Genomic DNA, 18,787 nt, shown 5'->3' with positions numbered 1-18,787 from the left:
TAATTTATGTTCTTTCTATGCCAATCTGTTGAAAATGAGGATTTGTTGCCCATCAATATAGAAAGATAGAGTACACTTTCATTTCCTTTAAAAGAAAGAGGGACTTGAAAATCTAGATACCATCACAGAATGTAAGTGATGTCTTAGAACTAGTAAATCTCTTTTGCAATCAATCTTAAATACCAATTTCAAAAGTTTCAATTATAAAGGATTTTTAAGTTTCAAATGGTGTTAGCATCCTAAATTTGACCTAAGCTGCATGTTCCAACTGTAAAACCGAAAAGGATACCCTATCTAATTAAGACACAGCCTATAGTTGGAATATTGAGCACAGAACTCATTCACTAGTTTTTTGAACACTTACAATTCTGAAAAATGATAGGCATAGCTCAGTTACCTATTCTATGATGCAACACAAGCGCATCTAGACCCGAACCAATTTATTTTCAACCGAGTATGTTAAATAGCAAGATATTAATGGTCAAGCTAGTTCTATAAATGAAGACCATGCTGTTGTTATGAAAGACACAAGAATTCAAGCTTGCACGTCTACCAACCAAGCAAATAAGTAAGAGTCAATGAATGGAAAAAATTCATATGACTCCATTACTTCCATGAATGAAAATACAGTTCTCGTTTCTTTGCCAAGCAAGATATACAATATTGTACAATTAGCGAAGTCAGCTACGTGGCAAAATTATGCAGCATTTTACTTAACAAACTACAATTGCTCTAGCCATGAAAAAGGGCACACCCAAAAAGGTGTTTGACTAGAATTCTAGATGAAAGGGAATATAGCATACTCAGCATAGAAGAGATTCCATATAAACCGGTAAAATGCTGATATTGCTTCCTGCACAAGAAAATAAAATTATAATCAGATAAGTAAAAGAGGGCCATCTGCAGCTTAATACCATATCATATGAGTCTCAATAAGTTGTGAAAGATCTATCCACTTATATATAATCATATTGTATGAAGGGCCAAAATGCATGGTATGGTCAACTGAGCTATAATTTTTCTCTCCATTATAACTACCAAAAAATATTACCATGTATATCAGGCAACAAGAAAGCTAGGATTACCTTGGTATAATTTGCTCGTTCTAACACCCATGCCTGAAATCATAATCCAGATGAAATTGTAAGATAAGACACAGATCATTAATGATACCATGCATTACAGAAATTCAATCATTGAAAGTAACTACAGATGTGGAGTAACCAGTAACTACAAAGTATAAGCTCACCAAAAAAAAAAAGTGATCATGTTTAAACTCTAATACATATATGAACTAAAGAATTGTCATGCAAATCTAAATACAGTTTAACTAGCCATGATCTAATTGATAGAAAGGGAAAAGATTAAGAATTTGAAAAAAAAAAAAAAAAGCCATCAAATTGTCTATAAAACAATGTCAAGCAACTATTATTTAAACACTGACAAACAGAAAGCAAGAAGCATATCAGGGGAAAAGAAATTATCTTGGCATAATCCTCCCAGAGGCAAAAAAGGGTGAATCTGCTAAGCAGAAGAACTTGAAGAAATTGTAAGGAAAAAAAAAACCTTTATTTGGTTTAGAGTCAATTTATATATACATCTTCTCCATAGAAAAGGGAACAAATAATAACAAATTGAGTTACAAATAATTACAATTGATTCATTTCTATTTTCCCACACTTCCCCTCTAGCCGGTGAATATATATTTTCTATCCTAACTTGGATACAATTATTTGTAATGTTGTAGTATTTTGTCCTTTGGTAAATACATATGAGTTGACATCTTGTAGATACATAAAACATGAAGATCAGCCCACTTTCTAGCTTTTCCTAAATGAAATGTCTATCCACTTCTATGTGTTTTGTTTGGTCAAGTTATACTAAGTCTTCAAGTCTTCAAAAATGATTTTGTTAGGTATCCAACCACATTTCACCAAAACAACAAACAAACCAACATATAAAGAATACATAAATCATTTTAATCAAAAAAGGGTATTTACCTGGATATACTAGACAATTCGATACTAGACATTTCACCCAAAATCCCTAATTCTTTTTTTTTCCTCCTCCTCCTTATTGATAACCCTAATAATCCATTTATACAATAAGATCTAACCTATAAGACTAAGACAAGTGCCTCCCTATCTAAACATTATCCACCCCTTTAAAAGCCACTTTGTTTTCAAAGGGCAAAACTGAAATTTTGCTTTGGACAAATCTTTTATATGTGTGCATATATATATATATATATATATAGCATTATTTTTTTCCTTTTTTTCTAGATTTTTTTTGTTTATTATTCCTTTTATATTTTTCTTTTTTAATTTTTTATTGGATTTATTTATTTATTTATAATATAAATAATAAATTTGAAAACAAATTCAAGCCCAATCAATCCATCCAATCACTAATGAATTATGAACCCCACTTGCTCTCAACTTTCTCTTTTCTTTCTCTTTTCTTTCTCTTCTTATCTATCAATAATCACTTTTTTTTCTTTTTCGATTTTCTTGTCTATCAATGATTAACTATTCCTTGTTTTTCCTTTTTTTCTCTCTTCTTATCTACCTTTTGTCACCCAATATATATTTTCATTTTTTTTTGGTTCCTCTTTTCAATTTCTTCTTCCCTACCAAACCCAAACCCTAACTCACCACTATTTTTCAACAATTTTCACCTTTTCTTTTGCTGTCATGTCCTTTCACTTTCCCAATGATGATTTATCTTTCACCGTCTTTTTCAGTAGATACCAAATATACATTCTTAGTTTTAGTATCTATTACTTTTACCCTTAAATTTTATAAACTAAATGAAATACCCCCGTAATTCAAACTTGTATATCATGTACACTCCAATATTTCGCGTTGGTATTAATGGCAATTCTAACTTTTAGGTTATCTCATTTACACATATGTATATCAAAAAACTTTCACCCTTGAAAAACAACAAGTCGGTTGGTAGGTGAGGACCTCTTTAAAAACAACAAGCTGGTAGGTCCCTTTTCCTTTTGAAAAGGGAAGAGTTGACTATCATTTAGGTCTCTTCTTCTTCAAATATGTGACTGTCATCTTTCTTTTCTTTGATTTAACAATCACAATCGTCAATTAGAGACCCACAAGATTAGTGACAATGACAAGGAGACTAACAACAACGGAAAGATCAATGAAGACAGAGATGACAAATTTGATGATAATTTCCTCAATTCCTTGGCAAGGGTGACAATTTGTGAGATCTAAGAGCAAATCATTAGATGAGATCTTGGACAAAGATCTTGCAAATCAATGGCCCAAGAGATCAAATTTGGTTACAACTGTGCAAACTAGGCAACAATAGAAATAGTGACAGTAATAAAAAATAACCTATGATCCGATGATTCAAGGGAATGACAGATCTGGTCACGACAAAAGAGAAGGATAAACAATGATTCTAGCTATCGTAATGAAGGTTGACAATTACAACTATGACAATAAAGGCCGACAATGAGATAATATCAGTCGCAATGAAGGCACATTGAGATTAATTCCTAAAGCTTTGATCCCATGTTATGTAGGAGAATTTGAGGAAATTGTAAGAAAAAGAAAACTTTTACTTCATTGTGTGTATTATCCTTGGTTTAGGGCCATTTTATGCATACATCTTCTCTATAGAAAAGGAAACAAAGAATTACAAATTGATCTACAAATAATATTAATTGATTCTTCATAACTGATTCTTTCCTAATTTCCCACAAAATCAAATTGAAAAGTAATCTATGCAATACTTTCAAAAATTAAAAACAAACAAAAAAAAAAAACCAGATCATGGTGTTAATTAGAGAGACACCTGGAAAATCAAGCATGTTGCCAAGATTACATGTGCAGGTATCATGAAGTTACGCCTGAAAGCCTGAAAACATAAAATAGCAGACTTAGTTAATAAGCTAACCTCCATAGAAGGAAATATCCATAAATACACTAAAATACTCCGCTGGTTCCACAAGATTTGCATAATATCAGCAAAAATTGTAAGAAACTAAGCATACACAATAAGATTAGATTTTGAGAAATACAAACAAAAACACAACTCATTCCACGAGTGGTGCACATGAGCTTAAAGTCATGAGCAAATGATGCATAAACCATTTATAACTCAACAAGACTAACTTCAAAGGAGCAGATGCTTCACCTGGGGCATGTAGATTGCTGCCAATATAGCAGCAACATAATTTACCAGCAAAAGCCCAGAACCCAAGAATGCAATGTTTCTAACTCCAAGCTTGGTTGCTAAAGTTGATATTTGAAATCTATAAACAAAAACATAAAAATAAAAGGGGGCACAGTTAGTTCAACCTGTACTAGAGAAGATTCAAGAAATGGGGAACAAAATTGGGGACTCGATGGCTTATCGAGGGAAATATCAAGATAAATAGCTATAAAATGGCATCTCATATATCCTTCATAGTTGGTGCTATAATTATTCACAGGAAATCTGATGCATAAAACTGAGGGAGGTAAAAGTACATGTAAGCAAGATATCAGCTAGCTTATAAAAAGGAATAAAATCAAATGCATTTACATAAGCAGGCCAGCATCTTACTTTCGATCTCCTTCTACATCAGGAAGATCTTTTGTAACGGCAATGACCAATGCGAACAATGTCACAAATGTTGTAATGAAAGCCACAGGTGCACTGCAGGTAGAAATTGAAGATATAATGTGACAATTATTCTAAAGAGGTTGAACAAGCATACACATATTCCAAAGAAAAAGTTAAATATAACCTGCACACATAAATGAAAGGGGATACTCTAAGTTTTGTAGCCAATGGTATCAGTTTGTTGGGATTAGAAAGGTTTCAAGGTAGAAATAGTCAAATTCTCAATCATGACTCAAGTGTACTAGCTTAAATGGAAGGAGTGGAAGGTGGTACCACACCAATTATTTTACCTCAAGTTGATTATTTTTCTGTCATAGTCACTATGACAAATTGGCAGAGTAGTGAGTACCTAGAACCACCTTAATTGAGCCATATGCTAACTTTGACAACTGATTCACTCAACTATATTTTTAAGCAATATGTAATGAATGAGAACTTACTTCCATTCAAATGAAAGTCCAAGGGCAGCTCTTGTGGCATAATATACACCAAAATTAAGAAGAAATCCTCGTACCTGCAGTAGTTATTTGTTTGTTAGTTTATCAATGTAAAAGAGAAATGAAGTTTATACATATCACTAAATAATTCTCAATAAAACTGAAACAATTATTATTTATATTTTATAATAGCAGCATAAGATGATGACCTTTTTGTTTGACAATTGTGCTTTAATCAAATAGAATCAAAACTCAGATAACCAGAGACAGACATGAGACACTCAATTCATCCAATTTACCTTCCACTTCTTTTAATGGAGTAATGTTGTCCTTATGCCACTTAAGAGAATTCTATTCTAGGCTTGTAATTGACACATGATTATTTTATAATGAAAAATGACCATTTTCTTCTTTATCATCAATACAAAAATTTTGCTTGTAATTCCAATTTTAGAAACAACCTATTATTCCAAGTGAAAACCCAAACATCTGATAGGTATTAAATACCCCGTTTGACTTTCACATATGGACTTAAGCTCTTACGTCAAGTGGTAACTTAATATGGTATGTGAGCTAAGTCAACCAAGTGGTCATGTGTTTGAATCTCCCAATGCATTATTTGGATTATTATAAGTAGTGCTTATAATTGCCATTGTGTTAATTTACATGCCTTGCAGGTGAAAGGGTGTGTCAAAGCTCATTTATTATTATTGGACCCTTATGTATCACCCTTGGTGTTTAGGTAAGCCAATAGCGCAATAACATTCAAGTGGTGGGTCATCAAATGCAATTAGTCATGGACAACATGGGAAACCACCATAAAGCTGATTTCTCAGATTTGGAGGTGAGGAAAATGAAAATAAAACATACCGTAGCAATAATAAGAAATGCAGCCACAGGAAATCTCTTCATTCTAAGGGGAGGAACAGAATAGATGGTTCCCAGAAAAAGGCCAAGAGAATATAAGGAAGTGATGAATGGGCCAAAGTTCAATGCAACAATCAAGAGACCAGTCACAGCAAAAAATATCACCAACGACCATGCAGATTGCTCTGAAAGATCCCCAGCAGCTATTGGTAAGTAAGGTTTGTTTACTCTGCAAAGAGAAAACAATGGGTTTTACTTGCACAAATTTATCACAAATAACTGAATACATGACAGGAAGAATCTTGGACTCAATTACCCATACATGTATAAGAAATTTAACCTCACAGTTTACTTGGCAACTTAACATACTTGAACAATTCAGCACTATGATATTTTGAAACAGTGGATTACAAAAGAAAAATAGATTATGAGTTATGACCTTAGGCCATGCACTAGCTACATCCCATGAGATGCCATTAAGAAAAACGGTATCCAGAACTTGTTGGTTTTAAGAATTAGCATCATTGAACAGTTATAAATCATCTGATACATAAGACAGATATCAACTACTAATTGTCTGATCTAATGCTCTGAGTCCTAATCACAAGATATCTGCAGTCCAATTCAAAAGCACAGAAATCCCGATTTTATTTTAAGGCTACCTCCAAGGCATATTATGCAACTTTTTACAAGTAATCAAAAAAATTACATATATTTCATTACATACTTGTCAATTCCAACATCGTAGATTTGATTGATGCCAACTATATAACCATTCCCACAAATTAAAGCCAAAACACCGGAGAATGCCTTCAACAGCAGCGACCATTTAATTAGATTTGAGTTCTCAATCAAGGCTCTCCCCACCAAAGCACTGTCAACAGAAAAATAAAGTAAGCCTGCACAGTCCAACAAAAATTAATTTACCCATTTTACCACTGTATTTGTAATTTAATACTCACATAGATCCTAGCACAGTTCCACGTATGGTATGGGGCCTCAGAAATCTCCAACATGCATCTTTGAAAGCTGACACTTTGTTGAGTATTGGATCAGATCCAGCTGCTCCAATATTGGAGGAGGCCTAGTAGCATCCACTTTCACATTAATGCCATAGATAGACTCAGAATCTCATGACCAAAGTGAACGAAAAATCAAATACAACATTTAGATTTAAGCATTTCAACCCTCAAAACATGACAGAGTAAGCTGGCAACAACAAAATGCTCTGTTGCTACTGGTCCATTCTCAACCTGTTTATGAATTGGTTGGTTCAACATAACTAATTCAATTTCAGCAACATATGTAACTTCTCTATTAAATTACGTGATACACAACACCACTAATTTATTTCTCTTTCTTCTTCATTATCAATTTCATTGTCATGTCAACGAGCGCTAAATGATGTGCCCATCCCATTTAAGACTTCGACTCATCTAGAATTTCCCATTTAAGCTAGTGAAATGAAATTAGCCACCTCTCATTCACAATATTCGTTTTCTCTCAGTCAGCTGAACTTCAACACATAATCAATTCTAGTTCAACTGTTCAAACACATACTTATAAACAGAATTAATTCGTCAATCCTTGTTACAGAAGAAACCTCAAACAAAACAAAACCATAAAAAACTTCTTCTCAACCAAAACATAAAGTCACACACACATCCGAGTTTAAGTAATCGATATGGAGAAGACAAAAACATATACCCAGATGGAGTTATGCCTCTGAGATCGTTTCGGTGCATGCTTGAAGCCAATTCTGCAACTGTACAGTCCAAATGAAGGCCATTTGTTGGACCATTTCAGCAGCCACTCTGAGGATTTGCCCTTGGGCTTAAAGGATATCTTTGTTTGGATTGAATAAGCTTTGCAGGGTGGAGTTATGGCTGAAATTGAGAGAGATGGCAAGCGTGAGAGTGAGTGCTCCATGAAGGGAGAGAGGCAAGTGGCCGGTGAAATTCTGGGTTTTTCTTGTCTAAGTTTAATTGACTCCTTTAGTTTGAAGAAATTACATGGAACTCCCTCTACGTTTGGATTCATTCTATATCAACAGAAAAGATCAAATATTAAATATATACCAATATTTTTAGAAAAAATAAATGTTTTTAATAAAACTTACAAGTCATAACTCAAGTTTGGTTTCGCTAATTGAGATCAAACTCTAAAACAATACATATTTTTGATAATTCAATTATAGACTTACTATTATATTATATTTAAATTGACCTTTTTAGTTTGAAAATTTTTTTTAATGCATTAATTTGGTACTCGCAATATATTTAATTTATCTTTTTCTGTGGAACTCCATATTTATAGATGTTTCAATGTCCAAAATTAATAAGAGAAATTACACAAATCATGTTCAATAATTAAATTTAATATTACAAATAACAATAAATTATGTATATTTATAATGAATATTCATTTCAATATCAATAATTATAAATATTATTATATTTTAAATTTAACATTACTCAATTTCATCATTATACATTATTATCCACTTAATTTTATCTTACAAATTATAGGTTGATTATTTTAATTATATAAAATAAAATTCCAAACATGGGCAACCATCTGGGTAAAACCGTCATTTACCTTTCTTCCCCACCATAAAAGTTCTATCAAGGTAGGGTTTTTCTTTCCCATTGGAAGAAGTGCCCAACAATTTGCAGCCCTTCTACAGCCTATTCTGTCTACTTGTCTCCCTCAGGTTCGCTCCCGCCTCTGCTTGCCGTCGTTTTGAGCTTGATTTTCGTCGTTTTATCATGATTTTTCGTTTATTTATTTTAATTGTAGCTTAATTTTTATCGTATTTATAGCTTCTGTGAGCCAGTTGATTTACATGTGGTTTTATCAAATTTTTATTTTTTTGTATATTTTAATTTTAGTTAAATTTATTTTTTTTATGTGTACTGTGGTTTAATTTGTAAGATCTGTTTGGCTTGGCTGCTGAGAATTGTGATTCTTATTTATATTTGTGAAAGAAAACTTTGCTTTGTTGAAGATAGATGAATTTAATAGTATTAAACTTATGAACGCGTTTAACTGTTCTTGTGAATGATTTGTTTGGTTGCTGAGAAAATAATAAATGAAATTTAAGATTTGAAAAGTTTTAAAAGAAGGGCATGGATAAATAGGCTGCCGAGAATCTTGTTTTTAATCTCTGTTTGTGAAAGGAATAGGCTTTTGAAGGACTTGTTTGGCTGCTGAGAAATTTATTTAGGAAATTTTAAAATGGAAGGAATATGCAAAGAAATTGGCTATTTTTGTAGTTTTATCCTCGGGGCTCGCGTAGAGATCTTCAGGTTGAAATTGGTTTAAGATCCTAACTCTATAATCTTCTAAAAGCTAGAAACTTGTGTTTTCTATAATGTAGTTTGTTTGTTAATGTGAAGGGGCCAATCAAGTACTAAAAATGGTTAAAACTGTTTAGGTTAGCAAATTTTAAGTAGTCAAGTCTGTTAATTTCTTTTTTGAGAGGTGTTTCAATTTTGCGCAACTCCTTGTATGCAGGATGGATTCTGCGATCAAACATGCTGTGGTGGTGAAAGTCGTGGGACGAACAGGTTCAAGAGGGCAGGTGACTCAAGTTAGAGTGAAGTTTTTGGACGATCAGAACCGGTTTATCATGAGGAATGTTAAGGGACCTGTGAGGGAAGGCGATATCCTCACTCTTCTTGAGTCCGAGAGAGAAGCCCGGAGGTTGCGGTGATTGGTCAGATCGACTGACTCCGTCATGCTATCATTTTTGAGTTATCGAGTTAAGACGGGCTATATTTATGGGATGGTTACTAATTTTTTCACTTGTTAAATTGACTTGAGTTTGCTATAACTTATTCCTTGCCTTTTTGTCCAAACGCTATTATCGCATAGAATGCTTTCTTGAATATTCGTTGTTGGATGGGCTATATATTGTTACAAAACTTGTGTTGGCCCTCTTCAAACGATTTCAGGTAAAGAGAAAGAAAATAAGCTCTTCCAAAATTTATTAAATTTGGAAAAAAAAAAAAACCAGCAAGGAAATAGGATAGAATATTTTTCTTACCAACCTAAATTAATGAAATAACCCAAAAATTTAAATTTTTTTTTTTTAAATCCCTCCTATGCAAGCAGCAAAGGGCATAAAGGTAAGGATAAGGGTTTAGTGAAATTAATAAATCTTTTTCTAATTTTTATCTGGGTTATTGACAATTTGATAATATTTAAGGGTGTAAAAATAATAAATTCTTTAGGGGTTATATGGATATAATCAATATATTACAATTGGAGAGTTACTTGTACGTATAAACAAACTTTAAATCCATGTCGCACAATTGAAATAGGCATGGTAAGCCTGTGTGCTAAAATCAAATCGTCTACACTGAATTTCGATGAGATTTTTGGCTATTTAAGTTTTTTTTTTTAATTTTCATGAGGCTAAAATAGAAAAATGCTAGAATATCATTCTTTAACATGTTTTTATTACTTAAAACATTGAGGTTTAGTCATTTTTACAGTTTCTTTAATTGAGTCTTTGTGTGAAATAGATTTAATCATTCATAATTTTTATAAAATTTATCAATGATTTTGTGATAGATTAATTTATTAATTGATTATTAATAAAATCAACTTTGAAATGGAGAGATTTTGACTGATTTTGTCACCATGCATGACTGATTTTGCCAAGTATGCATAATCCATATGATGGCCGGTTTTAATATTTGTTAGTGTGGGGTTTTGAATTTTTTTCACAATGCAGATTCTGTATAGTACGGTTTTTACTTATTTTTAATTGTACTTTATTCGGTATGTGCAACACGTAGGGTGAATTTTTTTTTAAATATTTTCCAATCTAATGGGTTATTGATGTTTTCCGTTTGAGGGGTAATTAATATTTTTCATTTTAACGCTTTTAACTTTTTTTTTTTTAATTGAAAATGTTATAAAAAATTAACTTTTTTTTTTTTTTGGTGCAGGATGTTGTTTCTAAGCATAAAAGAAGATATGAAACACCATTCAAAAGTGAGATATTCGTAGTAGTGTTGCACTTTAAGGCACAAATGATGAAAAAGACTATTATGACATAATAACAAAAATAATGGGTGACATTAACAGTTAAACAGAAAAAAAAAACTCCTGAAAACTACATATTTTAGAAAGTTTTTAAAATTGGAAGAGTCTTAATTTAACATAGTATTAGTAGACTTCATTTTATTAAAGGAGATTGTTTAGACAAACTACGATGAGGAGTTCTAATTTAGATTGAATGGGGTTGACCTCTAGTTCAACGCATTCAAGTTTCTCTTAATCATTAGATTATGATTTAGTTGTTGAATTTAGATGTAATATTATCATTTTGTCTCAACTAGACAAAAGATTTGGAAGACACATTTTGTAATTGATCAAATTTTAGTCAATTACAACAATTTCATATGGGTTTTTAATAGGGTTGGATTCGAGCCGAGCTGAGCTCGCAACCAGCTCGAGCTCGGCTCGGTTCATATATGGGTGGCTCGAGCTCTGCTCGGTTCATATATGGGCTACTCAAGCTCGGCTCGGTTCATATATGGGCAGCTTGAGTTTGGCTCAAGCTCGACTTGAGCTCGGCTCAAGTCGGCTCGTTTCGGGCCGCGTTTAGCTCGGTTCGGTTTGACTCGTTTTTCATTATTAAAACGATATCGTTTTTAATATATATGAATCAAAACGACGTCGTTTTGTATAAAAAATTAAAAAAAAAATCTACCGAGCTAATCCGAGCTCGATCGAGTTGAGCCAAGCCTAGCTTGTTTCAGGCTCGGACGAGCCGAGCTCGAGCCGAGCCAAGCTCGGCTCGAATCTAACCCTAGTTTTTAAGATGAGACCTTTTTAAGGGGAAAGTACTAACATTAAAATTGTATTATTATATTGTCTACACGTCCGATTATTATGAACATATAATAAAAAAATGATTGATAAGAAGGTTTTACAATTAGTTGATCACTTAAATAAATTTAACACTTGTGAGATGCACGAGAATGGACTATCCTTCCCCATGTGTTTGCATTAATACGTTGATGTAATGAGCTTTCCTTCTTGAATTATGAATTCTATAAGTGAGAGAGTGAAATAGAGACTTTTTAATGTTGGTTGATGGACACTACTAGTGTTTTTATATGAAGGGTTGTGAGTATTTTTGTAGTTAAATTTAAATTTGGACATGTCTATATAACCCTAAAAGATTGATGACTTCGCTGTGTCCCTCTTAATTGGACCCTTTTAATTAATTACCCATATATTATCCCTCGTTTCATTACCATTTATAAGGCAATACAGGATGGGGCTAGCCTTACGTAAAACTCCAAGTGTCAACCAATGAATAACAACTTGATTCTTATTATGTACCCGAACACACTGAATCAATCCAAACCCTGATGATGTTTGTATATGCCTATAAAATACCGAAACCCTAAGTCCCCCGTTTTGCCCGTGAGAGCTTCATTGTGAGCAGCCTCAATAAGAATTTCTTTCCCATTGTAAGAAGTCCGTTTCTACCGTCTTTTCTGTCTACTCGACTCTTCCCTCAGGTTCGCTCCGCTTCCCTCCGGTTTCCTTTCGTCACAATGCAGAGCCTCTGCTTGCCGTCGTTTTGAGTTTGTTTTAACTTGATTTACGTCGTTTTATCAAAAATTTTCGTTTGCCTAAACTTTCATCGCATCTATAGCTTCTGTTTACGATCGTTTTGAACTGTTTTAACATCATTTATGTGTGGTTTTATCAAATTTTCATGTTTTTTATGTAATTATTTTAATGTTATTTAAATTTTTTTGTTATATTTGATTTAATGCGTGAGATCTGTTTGGCTTGGCTGCTGAGAGTCTTATTTCTTATTTATATATGTGAAAAAAAAAAAAACTTTGCTTGGTTGAAGTTATAAACGGGTTTAGTTGTTCATGTGAACGATTTGTTTGGTTGTTGAGAAAATAATTAATGAAATTTTAGATTAGAAAATTTTTTAAGAAAAGAGCAGTGATAAATAGGCTACCGAAAATCCTTGTATTTAAAAGAAATTGGCTATTTTTGATGGTCTTATCTTCTGGACTCGCCCAGAGATCTTCAGGATGAAATTGGTTTAACATCCGGAGTCTATAATTTTCTAAAAGCAAGAAACCTGTGTTTTCTATAATGAACTTTGGCTATTAATTTGAAGGGGGCAATCAAGTACTAAAAACAGTTAAAACTGTTTCTGGATGTCCAATGTTAGTTTGAAGCTGTTCCTTTTGTGTTGTTAGCTAATTGTGTGAGGAAAATAGGAGTTTAGGTTAGTAAAATTTAAGAAGTTGTTAAGTCTGTTAATCTTAGTTTTCGTTTGCTTTATTCTTCCTTGAGAGTTGTTTCAATATATGATTTGCGTTTTGCTCAACTCTTATACAGGATGGATTCTGCAATCAAACATGCTGTGGTGGTGAAAGTCATGGGACGAACAGGTTCAAGAGGGCAGGTGACTCAGGTTAGAGTGAAGTTTTTGGATGATCAGAACCGGTTTATCATGAGGAATGTGAAGGGACCTGTTAGAGAAGGCGATATCCTCACTCTTCTCGAGTCTGAGAGAGAAGCTAGAAGGTTGCGTTGATTTGTCTGACCAATTGACGCCGGTCATTCTAACTAGTGGAAATGTCAATGGTTTTGAGTTTTGCAACTTCATATTTGCAAGTTTTGGTGTTAAAGACTTGATTTTAATTTGTGGGTTATATTCATGGGATGGTTAGTAATTTTTTCACCTTGCCTTTTTGCGCAAATGCTATTGTTGCATAGAATGCTTTCTTGAGTTTTCCTTGCCTAGCATAGAATGCTTTCTTGAGTTTTCATTGTTGGATGGGACTATACATTGTTAGAAAACTTGTGTTGGGCTTCTTCAAACTATTTCGAAGCTTGATAAGAAAAAAAATTAAACCCTTCTAGAATTTGCGAAACTAAAAAAAAAAAGGGAATAGGATATAATATTTATCTCAACCTAAATAAATAAAATAACCCTTATGCATGCAGTAAAAGACAGGCATAAAGGTAAGGATTAGTGTTTAGTGAAATTGATAAATCTTTCTCTAATTTTTATTTGGGTTATTAATTAAATTGATCAAAATTAAGGGAGCCTATATTAAATTGACGAATTCTTTAGGTTTTATAAGGATTTAATGAGCACATTTAATTACCACAATTGCTTGTTTTGGATAACTATCAGTGGCATTTTCTTACATTATAGACTTTATTTTAAATTCCATTCTCCAAATCATGTCATCTAAGTGCATATTGTAAAATGTCTTTGTTGGTAAAAATACCATCTACCTTGAAAGAATGTGTACCACTCTTTGCTCTATGTATTAGACATTGATAAATGGTTAGAGAAATGAGGTCGCTAATGAAAAACATGATGAACATTCATGGTCTCAGGTGGTACATTAAAGTAAACCTAATTTATATACTGAAAACTACTCATTCTTTCAATACTATCATTAACATTCACCTTCTCATCCAACACAAGTTCCTCAATATGAAAATCATTCATTTAGTTACAATGGTCAAAGGTACTTTTTTAGTCAAAATGTTTTTATTCCCTTCAAGTAACAAATCCTTTGCATTTAACAATATGTTGATGTCATGCAGACTCGTTATATTATCCTTATCAACATCCTGATAGGTATCTGCCTCTTTACTTTTTGTAAATCATCACTTTCTATTACATCATTATGTGATTGTGAAACATTAGTGTTAGTGATCTTAGAAGATGCGTCTCTCGATTTTGGGATATTTGTCATATAAATATGAATGAATTGTCTTAATTGTGAAGAAATATCAACATGACAATCAACGTCATCATTATCCACAATGTTTATAAACTATCTATAGTCGACATTTTTTGGTATCATACTTACCTATATATAGTTTGCTTAAAGTCAATATAAAGACGTTTGCTTATTAATTGAACTAGTCTCTTATACATCGTATTCATAGATATTTTTACTATTTTCTTTTCGTCTCCAACAAACCCTACACTGATAATACTAATTTCCCAGGGAAATTATTTAACAAATAATTTAATAATCTAAAAAAATTCATTTGTTTAAAAATTTCCATTTAACTAAAAATTTCCAGTATATTGCGTATTCGACACATAAGCTAGAAACCATTAATTACCTCTATACTAAAATATCAGTTAACTCACACATGGTCAAAAATCAAAATTCAATCAAGCCCTTGCATGATAAAAATATCAATCAACCATTAATGTGTTGTTAACTGAAAATATTACTTCAATCGTGGTGTATCACAAATACTTATTTTCATTATTAACGATTAAGAAATCACTTTCAAACTTATAAAATCAATTCTATGTGTTAAACAATATTATACAATTGTAATGTAAAAGAAACTTAAAGTTAATATTCATATAAATATTTCGATGTAATGAGCTTGCTTTCTTGATTTCAAATTCTAGACTTGGAATATGAGTGAAAGAGTGAAAATAAGACCTTTTTAGATTTTAAGGGTTAGTTGTAACATTGGTCCATGGAAAATACTAGTGTTTTTATAAAAGGGGTGCAAGTATTTTTGTAATTAAATTTTAATTTTAATTATATCCAGGTAATTCTAAGAAAATTGATAAATTTGGTGTGACCATCTTTATTAGATTCCTTTAAAGGTACGTTTGGTTGACGGTAAGATAGATTACCTTGGTACTCTATCTTTTATTCTCTTGTTTGATTTGTCAGTAATAAAAGATTACAGTAATCTTCTATTACCAATGCTGACGTGACAGGTAATATAGGTGATAATCTGATTACCACCTTCATCTTAGGTATTTAAAGATTACTGGGGTAATCTTGAGTTTATTATAGAAAAATTATTATTTATTAATTTTTTAAGATAAAAATAAATTTATTTTTAATTAATATGACAAATAATATAAAAAATATTTAAAAATAATTATATTCAAGGACATTTAAATAAAATAATTTACTAGTAATCTTTTATTACCTTTAACCAAACACAATAATTATTTATATCTATCAAATTTTATCAAACATAGTAATCATTTATACCCAGTAATCTTCTAAGTAATCTATCTTCAAGGTAATCTTTCTATTTTAGTAATCAAACATTACCCAAACCAAACGCCCCCTAATTAATTACCCATATATTAACCCCCATTTCAGTACCAATTATAAGGCTATACCGGATAGGTCTAGCTTTGCGTAAAATCCAAGTGTCAACCAATGAATGAACCACTTGATACTTGTTACGTACCCGAACACACTAAATCAATCCCAAACCACAGAGTGATATTTGTACATCCTTATACTAGTAATCTTTTATTACCTTTAACCAAACACAATAATTATTTATATCTATCAAATTTTATTAAACATAGTAATCATTTATACCCAGTAATCTTCTAAGTAATCTATCTTCAAGGTAATCTTTCTATTTTAGTAATCAAACATTACCCAAACCAAACGCCCTCTAATTAATTACCCATATATTAACCCCCATTTCAGTACCAATTATAAGGCTATACCGGATAGGTCTAGCTTTGCGTAAAATCCAAGTGTCAACCAATGAATGAACCACTTGATACTTGTTACGTACCCGAACACACTGAATCAATCCCAAACCCCAGTGATATTTGTACATCCTTATAAAATACCGAAACCCTAAATCTCTCGTTTTCACTAGCCTGTGAGAGCTTCATTGTGAGCAGCCGCACTTTCGAAAACGCTATTCCTCTCCCTCTCACTCTCTTCCGAAAGTTCTCCGTTTAAGGTCTATCTTCCTCCTCGATTTATCCCTCTATACGAATCTCTGTCTCTTTCTCTCTCTTTGGACTGAGTTTTGTTTTGTGTCTTTTTACAGGTAAGATGGCAACCACCGCTGTGGCGCCGGCTCAACCGTCTCAGGACTCGAACCAGCCTCACTATGATGTGAAGCTCTTCAACCGCTGGACCTTCGACGACGTTCAGGTTTCAAAATTAATCTCTTATCTTTTACGATTTGTCGAGAATTGGTTTTTCTTTGTTTTGTGACGTCATGTGGACACTTTTTGATTTAACGAGTTTTTGTTGTGGAGAGTAATGCGATTTCTAGTCGTGGAGTCTAGGTGTTCTATTTTTGTGATGGTTCTATGAAATTGTTTTGATTGAATAGTCTTATTGGCCTTATGTTAGATCTTGCTGATTGAGAGGCTTGTCTTTGCAAATACTTATGAAGTATTTTGAAAGAGGTTAGATGAAATTTGTGAAATAACAAATGTCTGTTGGAAGCTTTATATATATATATATTTTGAGTAATCACTAGATTGTTATGATTATTTACGGCTGTGGTCAGGAGTTTTCTTGGCTTTGAGAATAAATGTAAATAATACCTGAAGTTAGACTATATCTGGATGACTAGTGATGTTATAGTATTCAAGGTTTTTTCAATTGTTATATTGACATTATTTTTCGGGGGTATCTATCAGTAATAGTTTAGCAATGATGTCAATGTATTCAGATACAATTTACCTGTGAACCAATTTTTGAATCTTACTGGGTAAAGATATTAAAAGTAGGTGTTTCATTGAAAGTTGGTCGATATGATTTTATAATTAGCAATTCGTTTTCATTAATGTGTCTGTTTCATCTTTCTGTGTAGGTTGTTGACATTTCATTGAATGACTACATTGGTGTCCAAGCTGCTAAGCATGCAACCTATGTGCCTCACACTGCTGGTAGGTACTCTGTGAAACGTTTCAGAAAGGCACAATGCCCAATTGTGGAGAGGCTTACAAACTCTCTCATGATGCATGGAAGAAACAATGGTAAGAAATTGATGGCTGTTAGGATCGTCAAGCATGCCATGGAAATTATTCACCTTTTGACTGACCAGAACCCAATCCAAGTCATTGTTGATGCTGTCATCAACAGGTATGGAAGTTGGACTTGCAGTTTTCTAGTGAGTTGAATTGTATTTAAATTTTTGTATCATTGGGCTGTCGTGAATCTCTGTTTACCTTTTTGATAGTAGTTGCCAGTATGTTGATTTAATGTTATCTTCTTCTGTGTCTTGTTGCTACAGTGGTCCTCGTGAAGATGCTACCAGGATTGGTTCAGCTGGTGTTGTTAGACGTCAGGCTGTTGATATTTCTCCATTGAGACGTGTGAACCAGGCTATCTATCTTCTTACTACTGGTGCTCGGGAATCTGCATTCAGGAACATCAAGACAATTGCAGAATGCCTAGCTGATGAACTTATCAATGCTGCAAAGGGTTCATCTAACAGGTAATCAATCCTAGATTCTGTTTGGTTTATTTGTTCACTTGTCCCATGAACCTTGATGTTAATATTGTTTGTGGTGCTGGAACTGATTTTATTTGTATTTCCAGCTATGCCATAAAGAAGAAAGATGAAATCGAGAGAGTTGCTAAGGCTAACCGTTGAAGCCTTATTAAAGAATCAGAAAACAATTTTAATAGTTTTGATGAGTACTTTATGAGATTTCCTTTTTTTGTCACATGGACATGTTATGAACGCTTTGTTAATTCTATTTTTATGTTGACAATTGTGTATCTTTTTGTTTCAAGTTTTGAGTAGATGATATTAAGGATGCTTTTAGTTGCGTAATTGTTACACATATTTTGCTACTAAATTCAGCTCTTTCATATTTTTTTGTTTATCGTTCTTATTATGTTAAATGAAGAATCTTACATGAAATATGATTCTGAAAAATATAATGTATGGTCTTTAATTTTCAATTTGTCAAATTCCTTAAAGACAACTTCATTTCTTTTTTATAAGGTATGATGGCTATCATTACTTCTGTCAGGCTTGTCTTAGTCGAGGTTTGGGCTATCAACGAT

The 18,787-nt window shown here is 32.6% G+C and overlaps 4 protein-coding genes across 7 annotated transcripts; 3 read left to right on the top strand and 1 right to left on the bottom strand.

Annotated features, from left to right (window-relative positions):
- LOC123217947 (homogentisate solanesyltransferase, chloroplastic) lies at positions 1 to 7,961 on the bottom strand. Of its 2 annotated transcripts, XM_044639057.1 has the most exons (11): positions 7,647 to 7,961; positions 6,902 to 7,023; positions 6,667 to 6,813; positions 5,943 to 6,168; positions 5,076 to 5,149; positions 4,576 to 4,668; positions 4,165 to 4,282; positions 3,823 to 3,885; positions 1,086 to 1,118; positions 804 to 853; positions 1 to 25 (listed from the first exon to the last, which is right to left on the bottom strand). In XM_044639057.1, exons 1-11 carry the CDS (start codon positions 7,866 to 7,868, stop codon positions 16 to 18), a joined length of 1,158 nt encoding a protein of 385 aa, XP_044494992.1. In that variant the 5' UTR covers positions 7,869 to 7,961; the 3' UTR covers positions 1 to 15. The 2 variants fall into 2 exon arrangements, with proteins under 2 accessions (XP_044494992.1, XP_044494985.1); XM_044639050.1 differs by lacking the exon at positions 1 to 25 and having other exon boundaries at positions 584 to 853; positions 7,647 to 7,960.
- Positions 7,962 to 8,519: 558 nt separating this feature from the next.
- LOC123217959 (40S ribosomal protein S28) lies at positions 8,520 to 13,677 on the top strand. 3 transcript variants are annotated; one of them, XM_044639069.1, is made up of 2 exons: positions 8,520 to 8,652; positions 13,332 to 13,677. In XM_044639069.1, exon 2 carries the CDS (start codon positions 13,333 to 13,335, stop codon positions 13,528 to 13,530), a length of 198 nt encoding a protein of 65 aa, XP_044495004.1. In that variant the 5' UTR covers positions 8,520 to 8,652; position 13,332; the 3' UTR covers positions 13,531 to 13,677. The 3 variants fall into 3 exon arrangements, 2 of the variants coding, with proteins under 2 accessions (XP_044495004.1, XP_044495012.1); XR_006502600.1 differs by lacking the exon at positions 8,520 to 8,652 and adding an exon at positions 12,092 to 12,484; XM_044639077.1 differs by lacking the exon at positions 8,520 to 8,652 and adding an exon at positions 12,529 to 12,550.
- Positions 8,601 to 9,829, top strand: LOC123217974 (40S ribosomal protein S28-like). The gene is made up of 2 exons (XM_044639091.1): positions 8,601 to 8,633; positions 9,454 to 9,829. The coding sequence occupies exon 2, from the start codon at positions 9,457 to 9,459 to the stop codon at positions 9,652 to 9,654; it is 198 nt and encodes a 65-aa protein (XP_044495026.1). The 5' UTR covers positions 8,601 to 8,633; positions 9,454 to 9,456; the 3' UTR covers positions 9,655 to 9,829.
- Positions 13,678 to 16,557: 2,880 nt separating the features above from the next.
- Positions 16,558 to 18,576, top strand: LOC123210256 (40S ribosomal protein S5). The gene is made up of 5 exons (XM_044628512.1): positions 16,558 to 16,715; positions 16,806 to 16,912; positions 17,583 to 17,854; positions 18,006 to 18,209; positions 18,314 to 18,576. Exons 2-5 carry the CDS (start codon positions 16,811 to 16,813, stop codon positions 18,366 to 18,368), a joined length of 633 nt encoding a protein of 210 aa, XP_044484447.1. The 5' UTR covers positions 16,558 to 16,715; positions 16,806 to 16,810; the 3' UTR covers positions 18,369 to 18,576.
- The last annotated feature ends 211 nt before the right edge of the window (positions 18,577 to 18,787 follow it).

The sequence above is a fragment of the Mangifera indica genome, chromosome 1 (assembly GCF_011075055.1).
Source record: "Mangifera indica cultivar Alphonso chromosome 1, CATAS_Mindica_2.1, whole genome shotgun sequence".
NCBI classification, from domain to species: domain Eukaryota; kingdom Viridiplantae; phylum Streptophyta; class Magnoliopsida; order Sapindales; family Anacardiaceae; genus Mangifera; species Mangifera indica.
The sequence above is the reverse complement of the archived record's forward strand: the minus strand, read 5'-3'. Positions and strand labels throughout refer to the sequence as shown.

Excerpts from the sequence above, each read along its gene's own strand:
- LOC123217959 (XM_044639069.1), top strand. The coding sequence starts at position 13,333 with ATGGATTCTGCAATCAAACATGCTGTGGTGGTGAAAGTCATGGGACGA.
- LOC123217947 (XM_044639050.1), bottom strand. The coding sequence starts at position 7,868 with ATGGAGCACTCACTCTCACGCTTGCCATCTCTCTCAATTTCAGCCATA. Across the intron at positions 7,024-7,646 it reads AGAGGCATAACTCCATCTGG|GCCTCCTCCAATATTGGAGC; the intron begins GTATATGTTTTT and ends GGATGCTACTAG. Across the intron at positions 6,814-6,901 it reads GGAACTGTGCTAGGATCTAT|TGCTTTGGTGGGGAGAGCCT; the intron begins GTGAGTATTAAA and ends TTCTGTTGACAG.
- LOC123210256 (XM_044628512.1), top strand. The coding sequence starts at position 16,811 with ATGGCAACCACCGCTGTGGCGCCGGCTCAACCGTCTCAGGACTCGAAC. Across the intron at positions 16,913-17,582 it reads GGACCTTCGACGACGTTCAG|GTTGTTGACATTTCATTGAA; the intron begins GTTTCAAAATTA and ends CTTTCTGTGTAG. Across the intron at positions 18,210-18,313 it reads GCAAAGGGTTCATCTAACAG|CTATGCCATAAAGAAGAAAG; the intron begins GTAATCAATCCT and ends TTGTATTTCCAG.
- LOC123217974 (XM_044639091.1), top strand. The coding sequence starts at position 9,457 with ATGGATTCTGCGATCAAACATGCTGTGGTGGTGAAAGTCGTGGGACGA.